Source organism: Sinocyclocheilus anshuiensis, unplaced genomic scaffold (genome assembly GCF_001515605.1).
Source record: "Sinocyclocheilus anshuiensis isolate Anshui unplaced genomic scaffold, SAMN03320099.WGS_v1.1 scaffold173, whole genome shotgun sequence".
NCBI classification, from domain to species: Eukaryota; Metazoa; Chordata; class Actinopteri; order Cypriniformes; family Cyprinidae; genus Sinocyclocheilus; species Sinocyclocheilus anshuiensis.
This window is the reverse complement of record NW_015536480.1, coordinates 1,284,239-1,305,100: the sequence shown is the minus strand read 5'-3', so window position 1 is coordinate 1,305,100 and position 20,862 is coordinate 1,284,239. Positions and strand designations below refer to the sequence as shown.

The 20,862-nt window shown below is 41.2% G+C and overlaps 1 protein-coding gene across 2 annotated transcripts in view; it reads right to left on the bottom strand.

Annotated features, from left to right (window-relative positions):
• lsamp (limbic system associated membrane protein) overlaps positions 1-20,862 on the bottom strand; it is a 181,229-nt gene that overhangs the window by 21,604 nt on the left and 138,763 nt on the right. For both annotated transcript variants that reach the window (XM_016471433.1, XM_016471351.1), the window contains one exon: positions 3,041-3,273. In XM_016471433.1, coding sequence (XP_016326919.1) covers positions 3,041-3,273 — 233 coding nt within the window. The remainder of the gene's footprint in view (positions 1-3,040; positions 3,274-20,862) is intronic.

Here is a 20,862-nt window from a genome sequence, read left to right as displayed (position 1 = left end):
TTTTATTATATTGTGAAATATTATTACAATTTAAAAGAACTGTTTTCTATGTGAATATATTGTAAAATGTAATTTATTGCTGTGATCAAAGCTGAACTGTCAGCATCATTACTCCAGTCTTCAGTGTCACATGATCCTCCAGAAATCATTCTAATATGCTGATTTGCTGCTCCAGAAACATTTATTATTATCATCAATCTTGAAAACAGTTGTGCTGCTGAATAGTTTTGTGGAAACTGTGATACATTCATTTCAGGATTTTTTGATGAGCAGGATTTATTTTTGATGAAATTCTATTTCAGATAAATGCATTTCCTTTGAACTTTCATCAAAGAAGGAATTCTGAAAAAAAAAATCAACATTGATAATAATCAGAAATGTTTCTTGAGCACCAAATCAGCATATTAGAATGATTTCTGAAGGATCATGTGACACGGATTTGTAAAATAGTTTCACAATATTACTATTTTTGCTGTATTTTGGATCAAATAAATGCAGCCATGGTGAGCAGAAGAGACTTAAAAAACTCACCGATCTAAAACGTTTGAATGGTAGTGTATATTACTGATCCCAAACATTTGGTAGTATATGAAACAACAGGCCCTTTTCCCCCAGAATAAGTTTTTAGTGTCGCCTGTATCTTATGGTGACCTGGAATCAACCAGTTTGATAAGTTTGGACCCAACTGACTTTATGTTTCTCATTACCTTTTCAATTGCAAGACGTATGCTGAAATGCTTGAAATTATTTTTGTAGATAATTATAAATTGCCAATGCATGCATTTCTTTACAAAACTAACATATTTTTTCCATATTGTAAAGGATGAGTTTAATGGGATTGTGAAGAAAAAGCATCAAAAAGTGCCAAACATAGCTTGCTTGTTGTAGATGGTTAAAGTAAAATGCGGGTGAATCATCTCACCTCACTATCTTGAGGACTGTCAACACAGGCCTCCACGGTCTGACACACAGCGGCTGTACTCTGAGGACAGAACCACACCAAATCCCTGAATGTCTGGATCACCGCTAAACACACACACACACACACACACACACACACACACACACACACACGCTGAGAAACGCTGCACTGACGACTAGGGCTGTCAAAATGGCTGAAAAACTACATTCAAATTTTGTACTTAAATATTATCAAAATTCGAATTAAAAATGCATAATTTCAGTTAGGGTGAAGAAAAGCTTTTGTCTTCTCTCCTGAGGCCACAAGAGGGCGCATCGAGCAAAATATTACTAATGCACGTTTATTCAAAGCATAAGATAACATGACTATCTGCGAAAAAAGTGCATAATGTTTAAAATAATGTTATAAACCAATTATAATTAATTAAGTTGCTTAAACAACTATAAACAAAACAGCATCATGTATGTATGCATAGTTTAATACAAAGTGTGCCTCCTTAAAGCACACCTAATATTCAAATGCAACGTTTTTGCATTCGAATGTGGATTTTTATTTTAAATTCGATGAATATTCGAAATTCAATATTTTTTGACAGCCCTACTGACGACAGACACACAGCGACTCACTGGACTGAGAAACACCTGAAATCAGTGCGGTTACACTCGTGCTAAATCAACACGCGCGCCATCTAGTGTTCAGCACTAACTAACTAGCAACATATGATATGACTATATTAGATCATGAATTATTAAAATGTCTCTGCCATCACAGAGATCATTAGTATCACGCTAAACCGCCAAGTTTATTATTGGCATGCGATTTAAAAGAATGATCAGTTTAAACTTTTATTGATTTTGCTCACACACTGTTCTGACCGTTTTTCGTGTCTTATTGTGCTTCAAATTGAACTAGAGCTGCACGATAAACCGTATTTGAATTATGATCACGATTTCTGCCTCTCGATTTATTAAGCATAATCATCTGTGATATTCATCAATCCTAAATATGTTTCATTTTAATTTGGCATTTGCATTATCTCGCATCGGTAATGAGCCTCCAGAAGCTTATATGGTTGCGGTTGCCAGATGTTATGAGTTTAAATCAGAGCTTTTCTTTTAAATCAATACATTTTCTGCCCAGTGTTTTCTTAATAATCTCAACCTGCCAACCATTTGCACATGATCTCTCTACATTACGGAAAACACGCTGATGAGCTGGAAATACCAGCAGACATGTAAGTTTAGTGATCTCTATTGAAATATTCTGCTAAAATACTAGTGTCATACATCCAGTCGTTCGAGATAAACCTGTGAGCAAACCATGCGAGTTGATGTTCTCTTGATTTGGGTGCAATAATGCTGATGAAATGTAAAAAATTGTAAAATGACAATAATCACAATAATTTTTTGAGCAAAATAATCATGACGAACCATTTAATCATTAATGTGGAGTGAATGTAAACAGTTGCGAGAATATCAGATGTGTGTGCATCACTATACTGGATCTGTGCATTCAGTCTTAAAGTGACAGCAGCCTAATAAACCTGCTGCCGTCTGTGCTTCTAATGTCAATCAAACAACAAAAGACTGAGTCAAGATTATGCAGTTTCATCTTTACATTTGATTATTCAATTTCATACTTCAATGCTGCAGTAGCTGAAAAATTAAAGCCGGTTATTTTATCTGTATCGCTCGTATATTGCATTTATTTAATAACAAAGATAAAATAATGAAATAAAATAAAGTGAAATAATATTTTGGTGATATGACCCACCTGTGCTTTGACCTGAATAGTCTGTCATTAATTTTTATGTTTTGTTCTCTTGTACCTCTGTATGTTTTAGATAGTGAGATTATTGGCTGTGCTGCTCAGTAACTCTCAAAGGAGTCTTAAAAACCAACGTGAAAAAGAATCGTGAGAAGATTATGGATCATGATTCTGCCTGAAAAAAAATCGTGATATGTTTTTGCCAAATCGCCCACCCGTGCATCCAACTAATCATCACATGTCTGATCTGAAGGCGAGCGGCTGATGGAGAGAGTGGGAGGTTTCTGCAGGAGCATTAACAGATGATGAGCTGTCATTGGTCTGACGGCCTGTCAATCACACGGCGCTCACCTTGAACGATGAGATAGACCTGTGACGTCTTGGGCTGCTGTTTGGTCTGGATGGAGCAGGTATACGGACCCTCGTCGAACACATCCACCTTCTGTATCCGCAGACTGTACTCCAGCTGACCCTGAGTCACCAGCTCCACCCGCGGGTCCAGAGACCATTTATCCTCACCCGCGAAGATGATGTTCGAGCGGTTCAACCAGGCCACCTTCGACACCTTATCGTCCACATAACACCTGACAGAGACACAGACAGCTTGGGTTATTATCACACATATCCAGACGGGTCCAGATACACTCATGTCATCTTTAACTAGATTTGAGCCTGTCATATGTGTGAGTGACAAACAACCTTCAGACGTCACTGCGCTGAAAAAAAACTAAACAATTTTCACTCAGAAATTGCTAGTAAATTCACAAGTCAATACAAAGAAATGACAAGTAACACACTGAGTTAAAGGAATAGTTCAGCCAAAAATGAAAATGTGCTCATCCTCAGGCCATCCAAGATTAGGATGAGTTTGTTTCTTCATCAGATTTGACTTTTTCCTCCAGTGAAAAAGTGCATCTGCTGTTGTCTCTCACACAAAATCCAGCCACATATTTGTTTAGAGCTGTTTAAACGCTGCTTGATCTGTGCAGATTTCTCTCCTGATTCACACCAGAACACTTTTTCACTGGAGGAAGCTTTATTATGGATTATGGACTCAATGTATTTTAGTTAAAAACGTCTTAATGCTGGATGTGTTTCAGCTTTTGTCTTCTCCAGATGCTAACTGATGGACTGGAGTGCTGTGGATTACTTGTGGATTATTATGATGTTTTTATCAGCTGTTTGGACTCTCATTCTGACGGCACCCATTCACTGCAGAGCATCCATTGCTGAGACACTGATGCAAAGCTACATTTCTCCAAATCTGATGAAGAAACAAACTCATCTCAACGGCCTGATGAGCACATTTTCATCAAAATTACATGGTTGGCTCAACTGTTTCTTTAAATGTGAAAAGTAAAAAAAACTGAAATAGTATTTTCTTGTCAAACAATCTTTGTTTTTATTTTTTCAGTGTGTATTCACTGAAATCTTCAGAAATGGATGAGAATGAGTTTTAACGGCATTCGTGTTTCAGTGTGGATCTTAATCGTCCTTGATTGTGGACATGAAGCTCTACGGATGAAGCCTTCATTCACGTTCACGAGCACATAATCAAAGCCGGCGTGTGTGTGAGAGGGAGAGAGAGAGAGAGAGAGAGACAGAGAGAGAGAGAGAGAGAGAGAGAGAGAGAGAGAGAGAGAGAGAGAGAGAGAGAGAGAGAGAGAGAGAGAGACAGAGAGAGAGAGCGACAGGCTGGCAGTGTGTGAGCTGCAAACGCAGGACTTCCTGTCCATGATGGGCCGGTTCTGGCTGATCTCCACTCGCTCACACTGAGTTTCCTCCAATTAAACCGCTGAGAGACTCTGTTAACCAGCAGCTGTCAGACAACTGCACCTGTCTCTCTCTCTTCAGCAGGGACTGTCTGCAGCACAACAGCGCTGCTGTCTGTCCACCCATCTGTCTCTCTGATGGCACACACACACACACACACAGACACACACACAGACACACACACAGGCGTGTGTTGGTTCAGGATGTTCTGCTGCTCTCTCAGGCCTCGCGTGTCTCAGCAGACTCACACTCACAGATGAAGCTGTTTCTCTTTTAAAGGAGACTCAAGTGAGACCAGAACAGCTGCTCATGAGACCGGCAGAGACGGCTGTGAGTCCCGCTGAACTACTGACCAACACAACCTTCATTAAGACATGTAGAGCGCAGTTACTCGATCTTGAACAGCTAAAATATGTGTTTGCAGCAGAGCAGTTTAAATCCACAGCTAACAACTATATGTTCTCAGAATGTTTTATAGGTAGACGCCAGATTCAACCGCTCCAGAACGGTCTGTGTGTCGTCACTAAATATCAACGAGTTTCAAGATGCAACAACTGGTTGTAAAAACTTTAAATTCCTGAAGAAGCTGTATGAGTCTACTGAAGATACAGATATTCATGCATGCATATATCTACAGTTGCAGTGCAGATACACGGCAACATGCTCTCGAGTGTTCATGGACCGGTGTTGTGCACAAGTCTGACCCCGTGCCAGATTATTACCTCAGGGCTCGCAAAATCGCTAGCCTGACGTCCCGGGGCTATTGTGTTTTCCAGTCGGGCTACCAAAATGTATCACCACTCTGCCCGACAGGTTTAAAAAATGTCTTAATTATAATTTCAAGAGGTCTTACAGTTGGGGACGGAAAGACAAGAGTCGCGATACGACTGGATTAAACTTCAAAACGCAATGATGTCATTGAATAAATATGAGCGCTGCAGCGCGGAGCTGCTTTGTGTACAGCCGTTACAGGGGAAACCGCTATATTTCAGCGCTCCTAAATGAATCTGAAAAATGAATTTGCATTTCCAATAAGCCTTTCTTTGTGATTATGGTCAGATCAATGCAAATATCAACTCATGTTTTTACTCAGCAAACACCGAGTTGTAAATAAGTTAATGTGCCTTCTAAAAATCTAAACAATTAAGACAGTAATAGTATATTTATACGTTTTAAATTAATTGATATGCTTGATTTATCCCTTTTCATCAAAATGGTCTAAAGGCTGAAATGCTGCGGAGAATATCAGCTGGACGTAAACAACGTATGCTGTTCTGTGTCAGCTGCGTCACACGGATACACTTCCTACGCTGTTGAGATTTGATCTGAACGGAAACTTAAATGTGCGACTCTGAAGTGCTTCCTAAAGTTCTCCCGCATCGGATCCTCTGTGACCCGCAGATCTTCACGAGTTTGCATTTCACCGCAGCGGTTGTCTGTGCCGTTTTTAGAACTCTCTTATAATGTACGTTTTTTTACTATAGTATCATTAAATAACTTTTATACAAAACACAGCGGGTTATTTGACCATCATAAGATGATGAATCTGTATTTGTTGAGCACTGGACCTGATAGTTCAGCAGTTCAACTCAAATGACAATAAGATCAGTTTTGTGAAGATGAAGGACGATGAAGTTTGGATTATGACGAGTATCTGTTCAGCAGCGTAGAAGGTGCCACATATGAATGATGTTGACGAGTAAAAACACTTCTGTTCCAGCGGTGTGCCTCATTAAACAGTGTCACTGACTGCATGTGTGAGATCTGAGCTGCTGTTACTACACACACCCCTCCATCACCGTGTGTGTTTGTGTTCACCGTCTCAAACCAATCAACACAATCCACCCGACTGCGTCTCTGTTTCACGTGAAATTATTTCAGGCAGAACAGAGCCATGATGATGAATTCTGTTGCTTTTTTTCGGTTCTTTATGTTTTTGCTGATGTTGAACTACTAGAGGGTTTGATTTTCTCTGGACCACCGACACACTGCTTTTGTCGAGGTCTCGAAGACGGTTTTCAATGTTCTTTGCTGCAGAATTGACACAAAGCACAACTTCAGAGTCTGAGGAACATTCATGAGAGCTTCAACACACACACACACACACACACACACACACTCACACACACTCTCTCTCTCACACACACACACACACACACTCTCTCTCTCTCTCTCTCTCTCTCACACACACACACACACACTCTCTCTCTCTCGCTCTCTCTCTCTCTCACACACACACACACACACTCTCTCTCTCTCGCTCTCTCTCTCTCTCACACACACACACACACACTCTCTCTCTCTCGCTCTCTCTCTCTCTCACACACACACACACACACTCTCTCTCTCTCGCTCTCTCTCTCTCTCACACACACACACACACACTCTCTCTCTCTCGCTCTCTCTCTCTCTCACACACACACACACACACTCTCTCTCTCTCGCTCTCTCTCTCTCTCACACACACACACACACACTCTCTCTCTCTCGCTCTCTCTCTCTCTCACACACACACACACACACTCTCTCTCTCTCGCTCTCTCTCTCTCTCACACACACACACACACACACACACACACACTCACTCACTCACTCGCATTCACACTCTCTCTCTCACACACACACACTCTCTCTCACACACACACACAAACACCAGCTGCTCTGAAACCTTCATCCAGGTTTTCTCTGAGGAATGGTTTATTAATCTGATTATACATGCTAAAACATTATTTTGTGTGGACAGTGTGACAAAGATTCAGCACTGACCTGCAGTTTCTCCTGTAATTACTGAACCTCCTGCAGGATTTCATCAGTAACCCTGAACCTGAAGCACGTCTGAAGCATGATGACGCTGATGTCACAGAGCGAGTGACGGCGCTCCGCTTCATTCAGTCTCTTTCTCTCTGATGTTTGAGCACTTTGTGCCTAGCAGACACTCAACTATTAACACACGAGAACTCAAGAGACAAAGAGCAGCACTGACAGGCCTGAACCAGAACCTGCTGCACAAACATAAACTAAAACACAAAAACTATGACAAATTGTAACTGGTCATTTAAATAAAATACTGTACAAATATAAAATGAAGCAAAAATGAAAATGGTTGCCTTCTAATAAAGGTTCTTTATCTTTCCATTGTACAAAAGGATCTTTTGGGATCTCAGGAACAAACTCCTCCAAAACACCAGTGAGTCTCACAGATAAACACCACTGGTTTATCTAGTTAAAGGTGAACTGATGTTTTAACTTGTTTAGTTTACATCATTAACTCGATACGGTCAAACGGAACGAACAGCAGCATGAATTTCCTCTTCTGTTTCCACTGAGGTTTGTGGTGGACTCATTCGGCTCAAACGCCCTACAGACACAGAGGGAGAAGGTCGAAGATATCGATTACCCATCAGGCATTTCTGCGGTTCATCCAGAGGCCCAGCGTTCATGCACTCTCTCGAGGAACTGGATTCCAGCGCTCTGCCAGAGAATCCTGCTCCTGTTCTGTTTTTCGCAGTGATTACGGCTCGACTGGTGGACGGTGTGTCCGTGTCGGAGTGTGTGTTTGTCAGCTGCAGTGAGGGATGCCTTTCATTTCATCCGAGGTCTCTGCACATCACTTTTCTCTGCGCCATGAAATGCACCGCCGCAGGTAAAATGACTTAATGTGTGGCGCTCAGATGGCGTGTGGGAGCGGCTGCTATACTGAAGGTGTTATCACTCTGAATGAGTGACAGATGCCCTGGAGATCTGACACACACACACACACACACACACAGCGCTGGAATTAGCATGAGCACACGTCTGCTGGCCACGAGAGGAGATGATGGAAGAAACACCATCAGACTGTGTCTCCAGAGAATCAGTGTGTGTTTTGGGTTTTTCTCTCTTCAGGATCACAGCAGCTGATCTGAGTATCATCACGGCTCTGATTGGGCCGCAGATGATCACATGACACATTCACACCAGCAGCGTCACACTGCTTTACACAACAGTTATAGAAACACGAGTGTGAGTGTGTGTGTGTACTTGTTTAGCTGTACTTGTGAGGGCCAAATGTTCTCACTAATATAGTGAAATATTATGACAACTGACTTAAAAATATGCATAAATCAACAAATCAAAACAAAAGTTTTACACTCTTAAAAAATAAAGCTTCCAAAAGTTTTTTTTTTTGGCACAAATGCCAGAAAAGAACCCCAAAGAACCCAGGTAAGAACGCTCTAAGAATGTTTTCCTAACATTCCATTGTTCTGAAAATGTTATTTCTGAATGTTCTCTGAACGTTCAAAACATTCAGTTCTCTAAATGTTTTAAACCCCCTTTTTTTTTAAGTGAGTGACGTGTAGCCAAGTGTGGTGTCCCATACTCTAAATTTGCACACACGCACGCACACTGTTGTAGGGCAGTCGTGGCCTAATGGTTAGAGTTGGACTTGTAACCCAAAGGTTGTGGGTTCGAGTCTCGGGTTCGGCAGGATTGTAGGTGGGGGTTAGTGAATGACCAGCGCTCTCAATACCACGACTGAGGTCAGACCCTTGAGCAAGAACCAGAGAACACAAGGGAACATTCAAATCTATCATTCAAACATTTTAGGATTGGAATGTTTTCTGAATGTTCTGGAACAAGTAATAACATTTTTAAAAAGTAAAATGTGTCAGATAAAAAGGTTCCATGAAGTATGATGTATAAATTAAATTTTTGTGCTAATGTTTTAAGAAATATTACTCTAAACCCTGAATGAAAGTTCTATTATTGTTTTTGGAATAACCTTTGTCCATAACTTTGAGTGAAGATTCTAAAAATGTTTCCTCTTAGCTGGGAACCTTTCAGTGAACAGTTCTTAAAAACAATTCTTACTGTAAAGAACATCTGAATAATCTAATCTTTTTCCATCTTATAGAATGTTTTGTGGAATAGAAAGATTCCATTGGTGTTAAAAGTTCCTCGTTGAACCACCAATGCCCTTCACTTCCAGAATAATAATCTACTGATAATTTATGCGCCCCCTGCCATCCAAGATGTTCATGTCTTCCGGTCTTCACAAAGAAATGAAGGTTTTTGAGGAAAACATTCCAGGATTTTTCTCCATATAATGGACTTCAATGGGAACCAACGGGCTGAAGATCCAAATCACAGTTTCAGTGCAGCTTCCAAGAGCTCTACACGATCCCAGCCGAGGAATAAGAGTCTTATCAGAGAAACCATCGGTTATTTTCTAAAAAAAACAACAACATTAATATACTTTTTAACCGCAGATGCTGGTCTTGCACTAGCTGGACTTGGAAAGGTCGCGCGTGACGCAGGCAGAAGCACCGACTCAGTGTTTACAAAGCGAATGTGCAAAGAAAGTCAAACGGCCTTCACAAAAAAAGGTAAAACAACGATGTCAGATGATTCTGAAGTTGGAGGAGAAAATGAGATTTTCGCACTACTGTACCTTTCTGAAGCGGAGCACACAGACGAAGAGCCGACCGCACGCGACCTTTCCAGCGTGATTACGTCATGCGTGAAGTCCAGCTAGTGCAAGACCAGCATCTGTGGTTAAAAAGTGTATGTTTATTTTTTAATAAAATAACCGATGGTTTCGCTAGATAAGAGCCTGTTGGTCCCCATTTAATTCCATTATATGGAGAAAAATCCTGAATGTTTTCACAACATCTTGGATGACAGGGGGGCGAGTAAATTATCAGGAGATTTTTATTCTGGAAGTGAACTAATCCTTTAAAGAACCTTTATTTTTAAGAGTGTATCTATTCTAATATCTAAATCTAGTGTTTCCAGGGATTTCTCTGAGTGCTGGTTTAGGGGTCAAAGGTCAGATTAGGAGACAGAAAATATCATTAACCTCAGAGAAAAACAATGGAAGTCTATGAGATAAGCTCACTGATATACAGCAGGGTGTGTGTGTGTGTTGATCTGATGATGATGTGAAGTTTCTCAGGATCATCTGAATGAGGTTTGTGTTCAGTCAGTGATGCACATTAACACACACACACACACACACACACACACATGCATACGCGCGCGCATGCTCAGTTCATCTGATCACTGTAATTAAACACAAGCCGTTGTCGGATCAGAGCAAGAAGCTCATGAGTCTCATTGATGACAGACAAACGGTCAGATCAGTGAAGAGCCTCATTTAGCTCTGTTGATCCAGTATGGAGAGATGCAGACGCTCTAATAACCAGCGGCACTGAACGCTGCTGCTGCACTGCATTATTCTGCACTGAATGCTCAAATCATCATGTTGCCATGGAAACACAGCGTTCGGCGCTGATCCATACAGACGGCCAACAATGAGGCATTTTCTGGTGAACAATACGAGTGTGTAAACGCTCAATCACGTCCCAGAGCCGCTCCTGGAAGTCTTCCGTCCGATCGGCCGGCGTTCGCTCGTGTAAAGCTGCAGGAAGCGCCCGGAGAGGAACGGCATGAATGAGCTCGAGTCGGGCCAGATGTTCTACCGCCACGACTGGAGACAAGTGTGAAGCGCGCGGATCCCTCAGAGGCCAGATGGATGTGCTGTGCGTCTCCACGCCGTGAAGTGGAGCCTATTTCACAGGCCGCTGACTGCAGCAAGGCTAATGGCGGAGCTTAGCGCTTTACTTTCCTCAATTACGTACTTGAGAAACGCTGGGTTCTGACTGACAATCGCTGCAGAGCAGAACACGCCAGAGCAGGACGCTTAATTGTGAAGAGATTACGGAGAGATAAGAGAAGATATAAAGCTGGGCACGGGATCAGGGGTTACGATCAGAGACACGAGCGGATCTCACCGACAGCTGGAGGACATATTCACCGGATAAAAGCGGGTTAGCGGAGATAGTGAACGACTCGCTTAAATATGGCTGGAATCTCAAGGCTGTGAGTTTGACTCATTGAGACACAAAGCACTTCAGATTCTAACCAGAGTCTCTGAATGCATTAACATTTGGTCTCATCAGCTCATATCAGCGAGGAACGCGGTGCTAACGAGCTCACGTGGCATCATACGGCCGTTTGAGTCCTCACCCATACAGAGCACTTCATGAAGAATACGGGCTGTGAGATTGAAGTGTCAGTGGAAATATGCTGGTATCCAGCGCTCATAAAGGATGCCATCTCTACTTTATCTGCAGCCGTCGCTCCTGTCAAACTCACACTCACATGCTTTATTCATATTTACCTGCACATGCAACACAAACACTGGAGAAATCATTCCAATCTGACAATCACAGCCGCATTTAGTCCCAATTAAAAGCACGAGAGACGGTCTGAGACTGAGACAATCCGAGATGATCTGAGACTGAGATGATCTGACACTATTTGAGACAATCTGAGACTGAGACAATCTGAGACTGAGACGATCTGAGACTGAGATGATCTGAGATGATCTGACACCATTTGAGACAATCTGAGACAGACGATCTGAGACTGAGATGATCTGAGACAATCTGAGACAATCTGAGACTGAGACGATCTGAGACTGTGATGATCTGAGAAAATCTGCGACTGAGACGATCTGAGACTGAGATGATCTGAGACAATCTGACACTATCTGAGACTGAGATGATCTGAGACTGAGACGATCTGAGACAATCTGACACTATCTGAGACAATCTGAGACAATCTGAGACTGAGACGATCTGAGACTGTGATGATCTGAGAAAATCTGCGACTGAGACGATCTGAGACTGTGATGATCTGAGACAATCTGACACTATCTGGGATGATCTGCGACTGAGACGATCTGAGACTGAGAAAATCTGAGACTTAGACGATCTGAGACTGAGATGATCTCAGACAATCTGACACTGAGACAATCTGAGACGATCTGCGTCTGTCTGAGACTGAGACGATCTGAGACTGAGATGATCTGAGACAAACACTATCTGAGACAATCTGAGACTGAGACGATCTGAGACTGAGACGATCTGAGACTGAGACAATCTGAGACTGAGACGATCTGAGACTGACACGATCTGAGACTGAGGATATCTGAGACGATCTGACACTATTTGAGACAATCTGAGACTGAGACGATCTGAGACTGAGATGATCTGAGACAATCTGAGACTGAGATGATCTGAGACAATCTGAGACTGAGATGATATGAGACAATCTGAGACTGTGATGATCTGAGACAATCTGACACTATCTGAGATGATCTGCGACTGAGACGATCTGAGACTGAAAAAATCTGAGACTTAGACGATCTGAGACTGAGATGACCTGAGACAATCTGACACTATCTGAGACAATCTGAGACGATCTGCGTCTGAGACGATCTGAGACTGAGATGATCTGAGACAATCTGACACTATCTGAGACAATCTGAGACTGAGACAATCTGAGACTGAGACGATCTGAGACTGAGACGATCTGAGACTGAGGATATCTGAGACTGAGATTATCTGAGACGATCTGAGACTATCTCCGGCAGGTTCAAACTCATCTCAGACTCAGTCACACAGTCTCCAGTGTAACCTTGACCTGCAGTGTCAAAAACACCCATCAAACACCAGCTAACAAATCTATGTTGTGAAAACCTTGTGGGAACATTAATCTTCAATGTTTCTAAAACATTGAAGTGTCTAGCTTTTTTGTCATGATTAGAACATTATTAAAAAAGTTAGTTGAACATTTTCCTAACAATTTTTTACTCACAATTTCACATTTTTGTTTATTTGTAATACTCCAAGAACGTTAAAGCTATAGTTCACCCATAAATGAAAATTCTGTCAACATTTACTCACCCTCATGTCAATCCAAACCTGCATGAGTTTCTTTCTTCTGTTGAACACAAAAGTAGATATTCTGAAGAATGTGGGGAACCAAACAGTTGACGGTAGCCATTGACTTCCATAGTAATTTTTCACAGTATGGAAGTCAATGGGGACCAGAAATCAAAATATCTTCTTTTTTTGCTCAAAATAAGAAAGAAACTCATACAGCTCTGGACAGAATTTTCATTTTTGGGTGAACCGTCCCTTCAACGTTATCATTCAGCAAACATCAATAACATCATAAGCATGTTCTGAGACTGTTGTTCATGTCATGAGAACGGTCATCAAGTGAAATCATCAGCATAAAAACTCTCTTCGTTGTTCTAAGAACATTTTCTTTCAACATGAGATGAGAATGCGTATGTTCTCATAAAAGAACGTTCTATAAATGTTATTCTAAGAATGTTTCATCTTAACTTTTACATAACCTTTAGAAAACATCAGTTTAAGTTGTGGGAACGTTCCCTGTTAACACAGAAGCAAAGAAAACTCATGAATGTGAGTTATTTACTTCAAATCTGTCAGTAAATAAATCACTTCATGTTTGTGAATTTCAGACAGGTGAAAATAAAGCAGCTGGAGAAAGTACAAGAACATGCAGGCGCTGCAGGAGGAACCGATCTACAGTTATCATGGTGATTGTTGTGTGTAAATACTGTTATTTCACATGTGACTGGTCATGTGATTGATGTGTGCTTCAGCTGGAGGTTTTTCAGCTCAGATTTAGAGTTTGAAGAACGTTCCCGACTGCAGTGCAGAAATGAAGGTGAGTCTCCACACAGATCCTGAAGCCTGTGTGTGGGTGTGTGAGTGTGTGTGTGTGTGGGTGTGTGAGTGTGAGTGTGAGTGTGTGTGTGTGAGTGTGAGTGTGAGTGTGTGTGTGTGTGTGTGTGTGTGTGTTTTACTGCCACCTCCTCAGAAGAGCGTGACAGAGAGAAAGTCTCTGAGTGGAAATAATTGGCTGCAACTTTTATGCAGCTTCATTTGCAAATTCTGAATTAATGAATTCTGTCTGTCCTCCATCTTAAGTAGTTTACACAACACACGTTAAACACTCCAGCAGCGGCTCTGGGGGCCTCAGAGAAGCGCTGCGGCTCCAGATTCCTGACGTTAATTAGGGGAAACGCTGAACTGGAGGAACTGAACGTTCACCCGTCTGCCTCTTTAATCAAACGTATCGTGCCACCACTCACACATCACAATAACTCACACATTCATACGAATATCACAGACCGTCTTTTATTGACTCCTCATGTGATGCTCCTAATTAACAGAGAAACAGCAGAAGAAACTCTGGCTTCACACCATCCTGCTCGTGCTCTGAATGACATGAAAGAGACGCTGTCCTCCATCTCTATAGACACACACACACTCACACTCACACTCACACACACTCACACACACGCACACTCACACACACACACACACACACTCACACTCACACACACTCACACTCCCACTCACACACACACACACACACACTCACACTCACACACACTCACACTCCCACTCACACACACACACACACACACTCACACTCACACACACTCACACTCCCACTCACACACACACACACACACACTCACACTCACACACACTCACACTCACACTCTCACACACACACACACACACACACACACACTCTCTCACACACACACACACACACACACTCTCACACAGACCTCAATTTAGGTCCCCACCGCGACACGAGTCCCCATGAGTCTGTGTGTATTCAGGTTTAAGTCCCCACCAGGATATGTAAACCTGTACACACACACACACACACACACACACACTCACTCACTCACTCACTCATTGTTAGCAGCATCAGTAGTGCAGTGATGACAGTATTAGTGATCACAGAGGCACTAGTGTCAGTGTTATGAGAGTGAAGCTGGTCAGTAGATCTTCATTATGTTCAGTTCTCATTAATGTACAAACACACAAACTTTCACCGAGACTCACGCTGGTAAATATAAACACCCGATAACAAAGACACTTGAAGAGCAACAGAAGCGAACATGAGACAGTAAGAGACAGCAGATGTGCTCATTTACAGATCTGCAATGACATCTGACTGTTCTCGCTTTGAGCGTATGAGCATCAGTGTCAGCATTAGCATTAACATTAGCACTGATGGGGATTAGTGCAAATTAGAGGTGTTATCATTAATGATGATGATTGTGCAGTTAGTGATGCTGATCTGTGAGGTTTTGCTCTGGTTCTAGTGGAAAGGAAACCAGATCTGCAGCAGAATATAATCCTCATAAACACATGATGATGTCAAACAAGCATAAGACATATTTGTAAAGAAATCAAATGAATAATATTTGTTTTAAAAAACAAACGCACCCATTCACTCTTATTCATATGATGAAAAAGTCTTGTCTGGTCACGTTCAGTTATGAATCACACAAATGATTCAGCCTATATTGTAAATTCAAAATGGCAGAATTTGACAAAACGTTGAGTATTGTTGGTCATTTAACATTTCTATCATAAAACAGTTGTCAAATATGAAATAAATATCTCATCTCACACTTTTTCACCGTTAAAACTGAAGCATTGCACTGGAATTCGTGTTCGGTTTCTGTGAACAGTAAAGCCCCGCCTACTTCAAACTGATTGGTCAATGTAATCGTTTTGACATTGACGAGTGCTGATAGACAGCTGAGGCAGACCAGCATAAAAATTTACTTTTAAACACTTTTTGCCAAATATCAAATATGGGAGGGACAACTTGGCCATTTCTGATCCCTGGGTCACAGACCTCGACTCCTGGAGTCCTTGAGCGAGGTCACGCTCGCACTGACCGCTCATTACGTGCTGTGATCCAAAGCAGAATCACAGATCAAGAGTGTGTGTTTTAACACCCTCATCATCTTCACAGTGACCTGAGCCAGTGTTTCTTACACGCGAGGTCAAGCGGCCGCAGACGCGGCTAACGCACTCACAGCAGATGAATGAGAAGGTTACCGTGGTTACGCATCGACCGGCGAGGTTAATGAGTGGACGCAGACGCCTCACCTGACATTTACTCAAACAGCGTGAATACGAGCCGCTCGCTGTTTACACACGCAGGCCTGTCGACTCGTGCATGACGCCACATGCAGAGACGGCTAACAGAGATCTGTCCATCCCCGCCTCCAATTACCAGGAAAGAAGTTGACTCCCGCTTCTTGTTTTCGGTAACTTTTCTCCTAATAGCAGGTGAATCTCACAGATGCAGTTTTCAGGTTTACAGCCGCAGTTCTGGGGTAATAAAGGCCCGCTGGGGCGTCTGAAAGATGCTTAACACACCTGTAAAGAGACGCAGGAGCCGCTGTGGCCGCTGGAGGGGCCCGGAACAATAAATTGGTTCCAGAGGGAAAATTCTCCATTATAGAGATGACAAAGACGTCTCTACTGGCAGCGTCTCCGCTTTTCTCTCTCTCACCTCGAGTCCTGCTGAAGCGCTTCGGCTCTGAGACGAACTAAAGGATTGGACACCGCTGGAATATGCTATCATCATCATACACGGCCTTATTTTGGATACGTACCATGAACCAGACCACTTAAAGACACAGATCACCCAGACGTGACCATTTGCTCCATCACATCATTCCAAACCTGCATGACTTGCTTTCTTTGTTCTGCTGAACACAGAAGAAGAGATTTTGAGAAAAGTTTTTTGTCAATGAAAGTCAATGCGCTGAAACGTTGTTTGGTTCCCAGCGTTCTTCAAAATATTCTGTCGTGTTTCATACAGGAAAGACAGAGCGTTAGTAAATGATGGGTGAACTGAGCGTTTAATGATGCATACGGCTGCTTATTAATTTTTCATGATTATTAATTGATTTACATTGCAAAGACCGCTCGATCTTGCAGGTTTGCATTGCACATGCTGAATCCCTGACAATTTTCAAGCGACAGCTGAAAACCCATCTCTTTCGAAGCTACTTGACTTCATCATAAAAAAAAAAAATAAAAAAAAAAACTCTCTCTCTTTATTTATTCCTTCTCTTTCTAGCTTGTACTTATTTGAACAATGTCTAAGAACTTGGTATTACAACCACTTCCTGTGTCTGTTTGCCTCTTAAGAAGAATCGCTTTATGTATCCCCCAATTGTAAGTCGCTTTGGATAAAAGCGTCTGCTAAATGACTAAATGTAAATGATGTAAATGATTCATCCTAGTGACTCTAGTCTTTTGAATCTGGTCTTTAAAAAGATGTGTTCAAACATATTCACTAATTCTTTCAGAGACCATTTCTTTAGATGATGACATATTTACGCCAGTAGATGGCAGCGAATTGATTTGATTCTTCACAGAGTGATTATGCTTTATTAAAATGTGTTTTCCTCACAAAATGATAAAGCAGATGTGTTTTCCTCAATTGTGTACACAAAAAGACAACACCAGACTAAAAATAATGAGTCTCGAAAGCATTCTTGTGTCACTGTACTGCATTACTCAATGTCATTGGTCACATTTATAGAGTTATAATTCATCCGTTCTGTCCTAGTGAGACTCAAATGAGTGAAACGCTGCACTCGTTCAGTGTAAACCAAACAAACGCTCACACCAGCTGTCTGACGTCTCCAGTGTGAACAAACGGATCTACGAATCGATTCCTGCGTGAGCGGCGTCTGAAGCGTCTGCGGGGGGGTCACAGTGACATCAGCGTCCCGCTGGCAGAGACGACACAAACAGCTCTGAGAGAATCAGAGAAACAGCCTCTGGTCTCTGGAGGGATGAGAGATAAACAGCTAAACTAACCACTCGTCTGATATCAGATGCTGTGAGACAGATGATTAGAGCAGCCTCGAGAGAGAGACAGACAGAGATTACAGGAGATGGATGACTGGATTCAAGAGAGAACCCAAAAAAAACACACTGCAAATAATAGAAAAGAAAGGCAAGAGAGGAGAGCAAGAGCAGAGAGAAACCGGAGGAAGACTGAGGTCGTGAGGATGAAGAACAGACGCACTCGCACACACTCTCTCTTCAATAAAACATAAGCCTCAGACAATCAATAGAGCTGCTGGCCGCCTCAGACGCTGCTGCTGCTGCATAAAAGAGAACAGCACGACCTCTCCAGCTCTGCAGCGCTCGCTTCCTGCTGCACTTCCAGCTGTCTCACCACAGCCTGTCTCACTGCACACTCAATCTGCCATCTGTCTCACTGCACACTCAATCTGCTGTCTGTCTCGCTGCACACTAGGGGTGTAATGGTACATGAATTCGTACCAAAAATTTTGGTACGGGTCTTTCGGTTCGGTACGCATGTGTACTAAACAAAAACAGTGTTGTTTTAACCACTGCATGAGCGTAACTTCTTTGGAAACTTCCAATTTTATGTATTGTTACTTTTGGTAAGAAACAAAGTCTCATCTTTCAAATTATGTCAATTTTTTTCATGAAATTCAAACAATAAATGCGGTTTTGACGCTCTTTGATGCGGTGCGACAGATCGCTGTATAAACGCCTCAGTTCAAACGGCAGCGCAATCATCCCTTCCTCTTTACTACTAGTTTTAACATGAAATAAACATGAAAGAACATCTCATGCAATGAACATCTCATCACAATCAGTGTTTCAACCGCGGAAAGACGTCAATAAAACAGCTTGCAAACAAAATGTCACGTAGCATTTCATTTACCTCAGGCAAATGATCAGTGTCTGCAGCTCATTAATGCGCTAGAGAAAAGAAATCTAGAGAAGAGCATTTCACAAAATATTAGACTATATATTAATCACATTTTACTTTACCTGTTAGTGATGTCTTAATTATTTAATGTAAATTTAAATAAATCTGTTTAATTGTTTAAATTTAAATAAATCTGTTTAAATCTGTTTAACTGTTTAAATGTAAATAAATCGGTGTAAATGATTGTATTTTAAAAACAAATAGAAATTTAATAATTTATAATTTAATTTAAAAATGGCATTATGTGCAATTTACAAGTGTGCATAAATTTTTTTTAGGTTGAGTGTTGATTATTATGTTTAAAAAGAAATAGTAATTGAATCTAAGTTTGGGCTCTGTTGTTAATTGTAACCTTATAGTAATGTAAAAGCACAAGCTGAGGTAGATTTTTATCTCTAAGAACATTTTAATTATAACTGAATTTATTTAAAGAAAATCACTGTTAAAAAAAAAAAAAAAAAAAAGCAATTTTATATTTAGTTTTCCCCCTGCTGTACCGAAACCATATCGAACCGTGACGTCAAAACCGAGGTACGAACCGAACCGTCACGTTTGTGTACCGTTACACCCCTACTGAACACAAACCTGCTGTCTGTCTCACTGCATCTAAACATCCTTAAATTCACCAGACAACAAACACTCATGTTCATATTGAGCTCATGGATGTGAATATATTCCATATGGATCATATATTGGTTGTATACTTTGTCCCCAGGCAGATTCTGTTACGTCTCTTGGGCAGAAACATTCAGCAGATGAAAATTATTTAAACATGTTTTACTGGAAGATTGTCATTAAGAATGATTTTTTTGCAATGCAGACGTGGTATCAGCACAAGTGCATGCACGCGCACACACACACACACACACACTTATCTATTATAGAGACTTTCATTGACTTCGATTGCTTTTCCACTGAACTAATAATTTTTTATTCTCTACTCACAGCCCTACTTTTACAGTTTATTATTATATAAAACTAATTTGTTGAGCTAATGATGGTTCCTCTAAACTCACACAAACCTTTTAGCATTTGTACGTTTTCATTAATCAATGTTTATGAATGTTTCCTCGTTGAGACTGTCTGCTGATGAAGAATTCAGCTTTTATGTCATTATGAGGACAGTTACACAACGAGGGCTCACTCACTCACACACACTCACACTCACACTCACACACACACACGTTTACTCAGCTATCTAAATGGGGCATTGCATACTTTTCTTTTCTTTTTTTCATACAGCTAGTTATACACTAAATACTGTAACCTAACTCTAACCCACACACTAACTCTAACAGAAAACTTTATTTTACACTTTATTAACTTTATTTTTATACTGTTTTTACAAATGAGGACGTCCCCAAATGGAGGTTTCGGTAAATTTTGTCAGGTTTAGCTCATTTCTGGGTACAAACTTGTCTGGTGAAAGTAGAAACACACAGTCCCATCAATCCATGGACAAACCATGAGATGAAAGAGTTTTATTATTCTGATACTTAACTCACACATAGCCTCTATCAGCATGCTTGACCCTGTAAATAGTACAGCAAAAACCATTAAAGTACGACAACTTCCACATAAACCAGACACAGTGATGTCTGTGACCCTAAAGCTAGCGATCCGTCAGCCGAATGAACTGAAGGGACTGATGTGACCCTCACATGTGAATGGATCATTAACAGAGAATCTGCTCAATGTGTTCAGTTATCTGTAAAATTGCTCTGAAATCATGTCCACTGTGACAAGCACATATAGACAACACTGACCAACACACACTCATATTTCTATTTCAAATAAATGAGTTTTGAGCTTTCTATTCATCTGTGAATCCTGAAAAATCACAGTTTCCATAAAAATATTGTGCAGCACAACTGTTTTGAACACTGATAATAATCAGAAATGTTTCTTGAGCAGCAAATCAGCATATTAGAATGATTTCTGAAGATCAT